This window comes from Centruroides vittatus, unplaced genomic scaffold (assembly GCF_030686945.1).
Source record: "Centruroides vittatus isolate TY-2023 unplaced genomic scaffold, ASM3068694v2 contig_559, whole genome shotgun sequence".
NCBI lineage: Eukaryota > Metazoa > Arthropoda > Arachnida > Scorpiones > Buthidae > Centruroides > Centruroides vittatus.
The window spans coordinates 294782-305299 of record NW_027122332.1 but is presented as its reverse complement, the minus strand read 5'-3'; the positions used below and the strand labels follow the sequence as shown (position 1 = coordinate 305299).

General features: G+C 36.0%; 2 protein-coding genes across 2 annotated transcripts; both read left to right on the top strand.

The window, feature by feature from the left end:
* The first annotated feature begins 1264 nt into the window (after positions 1-1264).
* Naxd (NAD(P)HX dehydratase) lies at positions 1265-2309 on the top strand. Its single transcript, XM_067274657.1, has one exon. It carries the CDS (start codon positions 1271-1273, stop codon positions 2201-2203), a length of 933 nt encoding a protein of 310 aa, XP_067130758.1. The 5' UTR covers positions 1265-1270; the 3' UTR covers positions 2204-2309.
* Positions 2310-3908: 1599 nt separating this feature from the next.
* On the top strand, positions 3909-10309 carry LOC136978838 (WD repeat-containing protein 25-like). Its single transcript, XM_067274656.1, has 5 exons — positions 3909-4699; positions 6868-7034; positions 7105-7242; positions 9803-9943; positions 10030-10309. Exons 1-5 carry the CDS (start codon positions 4009-4011, stop codon positions 10252-10254), a joined length of 1362 nt encoding a protein of 453 aa, XP_067130757.1. The 5' UTR covers positions 3909-4008; the 3' UTR covers positions 10255-10309.
* The last annotated feature ends 209 nt before the right edge of the window (positions 10310-10518 follow it).

Sequence of the window (10518 nt, the reverse complement as noted above, 5' to 3'; positions counted from 1 at the left end):
ACTCTTTCCGCCCTGTGGGCACTAAGAGGGCCTCTTTTAGTAGGCCCATTATGGGTTCGGCCAGGCCCACAATGGGGCGACCGGGTGGTGAGGGACGGGGCCCGACATATCCGAACGGACCACCCCCCGAAAAATTCCTGGGGATTATTCGACCCGTTCGGATGCGATCCCGGGTCCCCCAGAGCGGTAGGCTGCCACCTTTACCGCTCGGCTATCCGGCCGTCAATACAATAGCTTAACTTTTGCAAATTATTACGGGGTCGATGGCCTAGTTCTGGTATATTCTTACTTCGCCATACGCGGGCTTAATTGGAACGGGGTAGACGGTTGCCTTCGACCCGTTTTTCTATTCACTTTCTTAGCTGAAGATAGAAAATTAAATAAGCCATTCACTTGGTCTCAAACATAAGCCGCATTTCTTTATGCACCGAGAGTGTAGCGAAATGTCACGAGCAGTGTTGGCCAATTAGAAACCAGTTCCAGTATGTTCGCTGTAAAGCGCTTCTCGAGCGCTGCATAAAGAAACGCGGCCATACTTTAATACGTAAATAATCAGCTTTAAAATTTCATTCGTTTACATATATATTTCCTTTTTAACATTCGTTTTAAAAGTTCAAATTAAACAATATTTTTTTTAAATACCGGACTGTGCATGCATTACAATAGGTTACAAATCGTTTCAATTTTCAAGGAATGTCTGTGCAATGTCTTACACAAACGTAGCTGACTAAATATTCGCTCAACAGATGCAGTGGAAGATGGTAATTTATAATTAAAAATATTTTGCAATAAAGAAGTATGGTCGGTAGATAGCTTACTTCACCCTACGATAGTGTTTTTTTTTTTTTTTTTAACTCTTTCCGCCCTGTAAGCACTAAGAGGGCCTCTATTAGAAGGCCAATTATGGGTTCGGCCAGGCCCACAATGGGGCGACCGGATGGTGAGGAACGGAGCCCGACATATCCAAACGGACCAACCCCCGAAAAATTCCTGGGGATTTTTCGACCCGTTCGGATTCGAACCCGGGTCCCCGAAAGCGGCAGGCTGCTACCTTGACCGCTCGGCCATCCGGCCAACCCTACGATAGTGACGAAATATGCCAATTATTTTTAATATTTTCTTTTATTCTAATGTAAATTATTCAACTGTATTAATTATTTTATTCTAAAACTACGAAGTAATAAATTAATATTAATATTCATTTTTAAGAAAATTTAATATTTAAAATTAAAAACTTGTAATTTATTATTCCTACACCAGGAGTCGCCGTATGAGCAAGATGGAGGCAAACGTGCCTTGCATTTCTACGGAACAACGTCTCGTTTGCTCGATAATTCCTCCTCTATCCTTCTCGGCGCATAAAGGTCAAGCTGGTAGAATAGCCGTTTACGGCGGTAGCAGAGAATATACAGGCGCTCCTTATTTCTCCGCCATTTCCGCACTTAAAGTAGGATGCGATTTAGCATATGTGTTCTGCAACGAAGATTCCGCTCCTGTGATTAAATCTTACAGCCCGGAATTGATCGTTTATCCTTCGTTAAATGCAAATTATGCGACCGAAGATATTAAAAAACACATCTCTAAGATTCATTCTGTGATAATTGGACCCGGTTTGGGAAGAGACGAAAAGATACATGGTGCCATACGCCGCATCATCCAGGAAGCTAAGGATATAAAAATTCCTATTGTAATCGATGCCGACGGATTGTTCTTCATCTGTAGCCATTTCGATGTCATTAAGGGATACGAAAATGCTATATTGACACCAAATGCTATGGAATTTACAAGATTATACAAATCGGTCGTGGGTACAGAATTGGTAAAGGACCAAGAAACGGATCAAGTGAAATATCTGTGTGAGAAACTAGGAAACGTCACAATAGTTCGAAAAGGTTGCGAAGATACGATATCGAACGGGATTAACACCTTTACCTGTAAAGAAAAAGGAAGTCCTAGGAGATGCGGAGGACAGGGTGATCTGTTATCGGGTTCCATGGGTGTTTTTGCTTATTGGAGCCAATTAGCATCGAAGGAGTTCAAATGTCATAATACGTCACCCATGATGATTGCCGCTCTGGGTGCGTGTATGCTAACGAGACGTTGCAATAGACAAGCCTTTCAGAAGTTTTCTAGAAGTACCACCACTTGTGATATGATCAATGAAATTAAAACTTCCTTTTCGACTCTATTCCCCGTTGATTGATACTTAATCTTTAAATTTTGTTATTATTATTGTTGTTTTTTTTATGCTGATAAAGTTTGTGATTTAATAAAGATTTAATGCATTAAAATTAGAAAAAGAAACTGGATTTTGAAAATCCAAAACTCGATTTCTTCTTCAAATATCGATTCATGGAAAATAAGACACGAGATTTAAGCCAATTGTAAAACAAATTCGAATGTCGTAGTGGTTTCCATTTTGCTAGTTAGAATAGCTTGTAATATCAAATTGCGTGATTATAAACAAATATCTTTCACAGACGTGGTCTTTATATAAATATTACTCTTAATTATTTTGTAATTTAATATATTTTTAACATGTCTCCTAATATCTTATGCATTAGTTTGATATGATACAAACTATAATGGTTTTCGATTCTGTTTAAAATATCCAATCAGAACGCTTCAATGTGTTTAATTATGACGTTTTAAAACTAGTTTGACTAAATATGGTATGTATTTTAGTACATCTAACGGAATAATGGTTGTTCGGCTCGGAGGAGGAACCAAGGGGTCCTGGCACCCTAAAGAAAAAAAAATTTTCCTAATTAAAATTCATTGTTTGTATTTATATTGTGTCGTGTCTAATTTTACACTACAAACGAATAAGCGGTACGCGAGATGAAAATGTTTTTATGTTCAACTCAGCTCTTCATAAAACCCCAATGCGCCCATTGGCGTAGCCAGGGTTTTGTTATGGAGGGCCTAGTAGAGGCTGTAATTTTCTGGGGGCACCAGATTAACTGGGGGACCGCGCTGTAATTTTCTGGGGAGGGGCACCAGGTTAACTGGGAGGGGAGTACCCACCCATGCTCCTTCCTGGCTACGCCCATGAATGCGCCATTGTTTCGGCTTTATCTTACGTCATCACTTTGTGATTTATATTGGTTGTGTACGGCAGCTCAAGTGTTAAGAAACAGTTGAATATTTTTCTGCCGAACGCTCTCTGCATTAGCGGTTATTTTGAACAACTTGAGTGTTTTTATGTAACAGTACCGGATTTCATTTACAGTACTAACCGTAGCTGCTATATATAACGCAGTATCTATAGTACTAACGTGACGTCAAAACAAATAGTGAACGACGTGTCAAGCATTGTTCACGGTATGTACCAGTTGAGTCTGTTTCTCGCCGAACAATAAGCTTCTTCGACTAAAGTGCTAAACTTCTCGAAAAATTGTTTCTGTTTACATATTAAAACTGGGGGACGAGAGGACACGAAAACGCTATTACAAATTGTTTTAGTTAAACAAAACCGGTTGAGACCCGAAAACACGAGGTCCGCCAGTAGCTTAATGGATAAAACTGTACTTGGTCGTGGGTTCGCGCTTTACCAATTGTCTGGCCGCGTGGAGTTTCGTGGCAGGGTCTAGTTTCTCATAAAAGACTTTCAGAAAGACATTTCTTTGACAGATTGCCCACGTGTTACGTAACTAAGTAACCAACCAATGATATAATCCGTTTGATATGAAACGAGCTATCATTGGTTCTTACTGGCTTATTATGCGAATTAACAAGTTTTAACGTCACGAGAAATTATTCAAACATTCGAAAGTTTAAATTATTAATATTTATTATATTATATTAAATATACAAAATAATTCATTATCGTAAAAGACAATATTTAGAAATAAAAATAAAATTTATAAATTTTATGATGTCCGCAAGGGGGCGTTCAATTTGCCGGGAAAAAAACGTAATGTTTGTAAATATGGAGGGTGAGAGCACGTGTAACGGGAGTGTAATAATTGTTTTGATACTTAATATGGATAAACGAAGCAGAAATTAATGGATATCTTAAAAGAATATTTAAGTTCTGATGATTCTAATGAAGAGTTTAAAGCTCAGAATGAAAGATGTGATTATTTTCAGCTCAATGAAGACGATGATGATGAAGAGGAAGACGTTAAAAGAGAAGAAGAGAAAATTCGTGCAGAATTACGAATACAAGAAGAAACTAGGGTTTTACACTCTTCTAATTACGGCCCAAATCCTGAAGATGAAGAAGAGGAGGATGCTGACGACAGATCGATAAATAAGTTTAATAAAAAATCCAGGACCTGTTCGGAACGGAATTCAAAAGCAAAGTTTCCTAAACTATCCAATAAAAGTAGAGATAATGAATTTTCACAGATAGAAACTAAATCAGTAGTTAATAACTTATCAGATAGTTCTTTCTTCTATACACCTTTCAATGTTCCAGCAATAAGTGAGAAATTACCTTCATATATGACTAATAAAATTAATGCACATTCTCAGTGTATAAGCAAACTGAATTGGTCGCCGTCGTTTCCTCACCTTCTACTTTCGTCATCGTTCGATTGCACGGTTAAAGTATGGAACTTATTATCTGCAAAGTGCGAGAGGGAATTTAATAATCACGCAAAGGGAATTAAAGCCGGCGTCTGGACTTTGTGCGGCAGGAAGATTTTCTCCGGAGGATACGACTGTAAAGCAAATCACGTAGATGTTGTTACCGGTATTAATTCTTTACACAAATTATTAATTAGATTCTGGTTAAAAGTTTGAGGAATAAATATGATTTAAGTATACTTACTTGGTAAAAACACAATAAGAAATATAGGTTAAGCAATCAGAACAATGAAGAAAGTAATATATTTTTTTGAAAAAGATTATTGCAAATTTCAGACACATCTTAATTTGATAGAGGAAACTTTAAGTTTACCCTTCATTTTTTATTTCGATTAATTAGAAAAGATGGAACACACTTTAATTGGAAAGCCACAGCCAATTTTAGAGGGATCTCGTAAGACTGCATGTTGTGTTGAGGTTGTACGTGCAAGAATAGAAATCTTTTAGTTAATTTATGTGGAAAATAAGTTTTCGGATGCCTATTTAATATATTTATGTTATTCTATTTTATCAGATTGCATTAGAAACTATTAGCTTCTAATGCAATCTGATAAAATGTAAAAACTGCAGACTCCCACCTGTGTATTAGGTTGCTTACGATGATAATTAAATTAAAACCCTTTTTTATTCTAGGAAAATTCTTTACTTGACGAAACAAACATTATTGCCGAATACAACGAGTGCATTGCCTAGTAATGCGGCCAAATGAGCCAGTAATGCCCCATTTTATTTAAAATGGGCAGTCATTGGCTTGCTTATCCAGTGTATGCAATATTCATCATCAAATCCTGAAGCAAATGCAACAATGACTGTAATATTAATTGGAATCAAAAGGTGTACAGTTTTTGAGCCTTTCCTCTCCCTCCCTGTTATGTACTGTACCTTCTCCCCTTTAATTACACATACAATAGTTCATAGATCTCCCTGACATTGAAGAAATGACTTTAAAATGTTATGCAAATATTTTCTGATTGTTAGTTTATTTGCGTAACTAGTAAGTAGACTTGCAAGAACAAATTTGTATTCCACTAAAAACAGTTTTATGTAGACAATGCTTTCAACCTCTTATAAACTGTAATGCACTGTTTTCAAAAATAACAGCAGCGTACCGAACATCTGTTCGGCAATGCAGTGCAATTCAAATACTTCACACTAGTTTGGTCGAATCATCGCACAGATCAAATTTCTTGTTTTTCTCTTTTAGAACTCGATAAAATTATATTTGAAGTATAAAAATTAAATAATTACCTCTAAGTTTAATATACAGCAGAAACTCAAATATCCAATATAGTTTTCAACAAGAAAAAAATATAACGTATCATTGTACAGTACAGTACAGTACATATCACAGAGTATAATTACACAGAGATTAAACTCTGTGTAACTGGAAATTGCTACTTCATCTTTCGATTGTAGTACCACTAAACTAGATTACATACATGTAACATTACATTAAGTTTGAAAAATTAATTTACTTTCAAATATAGTAACTGCATTACGATATTTATAGTTCTTGAAACTTTTAAGCTCACAATGCTTAATTTTTGGTTTTATTCATATGTGGTGATGTGACACGCGAGCAATCTGTTGAGGGGGAGGTCTTTTATGGGAAACTGGTCTCTATTTAGGTGTTACTAATGTGAAGTAAACCTAGAAAATTCCATGTGGCTGGCCCATTGGTGAGGTGCAAATCTGCTACAGACTATCGGCGTTTGGTGGTTTTATACACTCAGCCACTAGTGGATGGTGCTGACGTACCTAAAATGCAAGAACAAACAAGTACCAGAGTTATCCAAAAGATCCCTCACCCTGTCGAGTTTGGATAATCAAGTTTCCACCGTGTAGTTTATGCCAGCCATAACTATTAAACATGAATAATTTTTACGACAACTGAATAAATTTATAGTAAATTAAATCGACACATGGATGGTCAAGGAAGTTAAAGTCTTGGCCTGCCACCGTAGAAGACCTGGGATCAACTCCAGATAAGCAACTCTGTGAATTTTTGTGGGCAGCCTGTCGATCCCACAATGAGCATTGAAAAAACACCCTCTTAGTCACACAGAGCAGGAAGAGGGGATAAAAGTGAAAAATAAATGAACTTCTTTTGTTTATAACAACTTAACACAAATAACAAATTGTGTAACATTTTTAGAATAGAATTACTTGATATGTTTTAATTTTAAATACATTATAATTTCCAAATGTTATGATTCCTTATTAAAATTTATTTGAAATATTTAAATCTTTTAAATATTATTGATTTATTTCTAGGTAAAGTACTCAATACTTATTTCCACAGTAGTTATGTCACCTGCGTTCGAGCTCATCCGGAAAACGTGAACGTCTTGTTAACCGGGTCGAAAAATTCTATAAAGATCTTCGACGTCCGCACGGACTCCAAGCGATGCATAAAGAAGACTTCTTTCAATTTCGGACAGGTATTCGTACGACACGACTAATAATTTGCTTCTTTTTATCCATTCAATTGAAGCATTTATACCTGTTTAGGTGTTGGATTTAGCATTTTTATCTTCCGGCAAGGAGATTATTTGCAGCTCCGATCTGGTATCTAAAGATTCCGCCGACCGCACGATTATGGCTTGGGATTTCGAAACCGGAGCATTATTATCTAATCAAATTTATCAGGTAAATATATTTAAAAAACTTTTTAAATTTATTTACATATTTAGCATTAAAGAAGCCCATTAAAACTATTCTTATTCAATTCTAACAGTTTTTCTCAGAGCAAAAGCTTTTTAGACGTGCATTTAATGCAAAGCTGCTCGAGTTATTGTCGGAAGTCTGTAGCTTAAATTAGATTTATGTTTAATATGATACACAAATTTTTATTGGATAGATGTGGTAGATACATTAAGACTTAATTCTTAGGTTTTCACACTGCTGCGCTTTGAATCCAAAATTTATTTGTCAATTTACAATGCCAACTCTTTAGACAAAGTGCTGGGAGTGCCGTAGAAATATGTATGGTACATTGTATTTAAAAGAAAATAAAATCTAATAGTATAATTTTAAGATGAAATTCAAACTGTCGTTTAGCTCGGTGGTGTCCGAACTGTCCTGGGCCAAATCTGGCTTCTGGCACACGTTAATCTACCCCACAAATAAATCTGACACACCATTTATAAATGATAGAAATAGGCCTACCTTTTTGCATATATAAAATGTACAAATTATTTTTGGCTTATGTCCTAAGATTTGCTTGCAGTTTGGGCACCGCTGATTTAGCTATGCTGTAATTGAATATTGCTAATTCTATTCCATAATGAATGATGCGAGAAATGTCTTTAGTGCACAGTTAATTGCATTTTGGTCACCTGCATACAAATTACAATTAACTAAACCCGTTCTATGCTTTGGCTATAAGTGTGGCGCATCTTGCTACGAAGGCTATTTTTTAAATAAGGTCCGTTTTTTAATAAGAAGAAAAATACTGTAAATATCGTTAAAATATATTTTTTTCCATATTCTACATACTTTTATCTACTTTTCTACATAATTTCCATTTTGTTTAAACATTTGTCATACCGCTCAACAATTTTTTGAATTCCGACTTCAAAAAAATCTGCCACCTGTCAAGAAGCCCAATCCACGACTGCAGTTTTCACTTCTTCTTCGTCGTTGAAATGTTGACCACCAAGGAACTCCTTTAAGTATCGAAACAAGTGAAAATCACTGGGTGCAAGGTCTGGACTGTGTGGATGATCGTATCGAGTCAAAATGATAAAGCACTGTTTAATCTTTTTGTTTTGTGATCATCAGAAAGCAGTTTTGGAACGCACTGAGAAAACAATTTTCAATAATTCAGTTTCTCCGAAACAATAGTATACAAAACTGATCTTGAAATCTGTAGAAATTCAATTGATAACGTTGAAATCGTGAATCGTCGGTCCTCTCGAATTTTGTTATCCACATCACGAATCAATCTTCAGAAATCAGAGGTCGGCAGGGCGTGGCTCATCATGCACATTAACTCGCCCATCCTTGAACATTCTTACCCATTTTCGAACTTTACTGTCACTCATAGCATTATCACCGAAACTTCACAAATCTGACGGTGAATTTCCACTGCTGCCAAGTTTCTTGCATTCAAGAATCGAATAACAGATCGTATCTCACAGTTGGCGGGAGACTCAATTTTCTTAAACATTTTAAACTTCTACAGCTCAGCATACAGACAGACGATATGGCTGCAAATGGCGTCAAAATGCGCGCCAAGCTTGCTTGGAGCAGAAGCGCATGCATACTGCCGTGATTGCGCATTATTCTCATTTTCATTCACAAACAGACCTTATTTAAAAAATAGCCCTCGTATTTTATAATCCACTTTAGTTCATTAAAACTTCTGAAGAATTTGAATGATTCGTGTTAAAATTAATATGGTAAAACCTTGTCGAGTCGAAGTTTAGGGGGTAAGAAATACTCAATTTTTCTGTGGCCGTAAATTTCCCATTATCGAGCCATTTCTTGGGAATCTGTTTGCAAAATGATTACAAAACTGCATACGGTTTACGGCACTTTTGAATGCATTGTCGAGTGCCCTCTCGTGTCCTAATTAGAATTAGAATGCTAATAAGACACGGTGTCGGTAAAAGATCTCGACACGAAGTTGTTGTGGTGTGATGTTTGGTACGGAGCCATAGTGTTTATCTTAATTGTCTGTATTCATGCAAGAGAAAATGAAGATCACAGACCTATCAAAGGGTGGAAGGTACTTGGAAAAATAGATTCGAGTTAAAAGTACCAATAATTTTGACATAATGAGACTACAGTAGCGCATTGATTATCTGAATACCAATCAAACGAAACATTGGTTAACCAAAAGCGTTCCAGTCAGCAAAAATTGAAATTTACACTAATGCTGTAGTGATGCAGCACTCTCCCTCTCCCTGCTAACCTAAACAGTAGGCCTACTTTAATGTACTACTTTATGCAAGGTATGTATTTGTGTGATACAAAATATATACAGTACAGTTTTGTGTTTAATATATTTTTTTAAAATGATCAGTTATCCAAACAACCCCAGTCCCAAATTGTTTCGGATAATCGATGCTCTACTGTAATACATACTGTATACGGGAAAACTCTGGGAACCCATTGACAGCTTTGAATTAACACGGCTCAATTTAGCGAGGTTTTGCCAAACAAAATTCAGTTAATTATGATAAAACTATTTGACTATTTGCAGGAGAGATACACTTGTCCTTCGTTGAAAGTTCATCCGTCGGGAGTGAACTTTATAGCCCAGACAAACGGAAATTACATTGCAGTATTTTCATCCACGAGACCATATAAAATGAATAAGAACAAGCGTTACGAGGGCCACAAGGTAAATTTGTATAAAAATTTGTTTATTGTTTAGACATCTTTGGTAGAATATATAAATGTATTTACAATAACTTTTCTTCTCTTAAGGTATGTGGATATAACATCGATTGCGATTTCAGTCCTGATGGAAATTTCATACTAAGTGGCGATGTGGAAGGGTCGACGTATATTTATAAAACGGATAATGCCAAACTAGTGAAAAGATTGATTTGTACAAATGATTCTCCCGTAGTGAGTGTATGTTGGCATCCAAAATTAATGAATACTTTAGCCATTGGAACTTGGAATGGTCAGTTACAATTTTGGAAATAATTTCACAAATGTATATAATTTTTAGTTTGTTAATATAAAAGAACGGCAAAATTTTCGACTGTTTTCTCTTTTAAGTATGCATAAATAAACATTATGAAACCCGATAAATTTGTAAAGCCAAACCTCCACCAGATTATGTCGGGTTACTTTTCTGCAGTTATATTTAATTAATTACTAAATAATTTAGAATATTCTGGAAGAAAAAAAATCAGCATGGAGCAGGACTCGAACCCGCAACTCCCACTCACCGTGTAGATGCATTGA

What these genes read in the sequence shown, in the direction of transcription:
- LOC136978838 (XM_067274656.1), top strand. Translation starts at nt 4,009, where the DNA reads ATGGATATCTTAAAAGAATATTTAAGTTCTGATGATTCTAATGAAGAG. An exon ending in TCACGTAGATGTTGTTACCG is followed by an intron (nt 4,700 to 6,867) that starts GTATTAATTCTT and finishes ATTTATTTCTAG; the next exon opens with GTAAAGTACTCAATACTTAT. An exon ending in CTTCTTTCAATTTCGGACAG is followed by an intron (nt 7,035 to 7,104) that starts GTATTCGTACGA and finishes ATACCTGTTTAG; the next exon opens with GTGTTGGATTTAGCATTTTT.
- Naxd (XM_067274657.1), top strand. Translation starts at nt 1,271, where the DNA reads ATGAGCAAGATGGAGGCAAACGTGCCTTGCATTTCTACGGAACAACGT.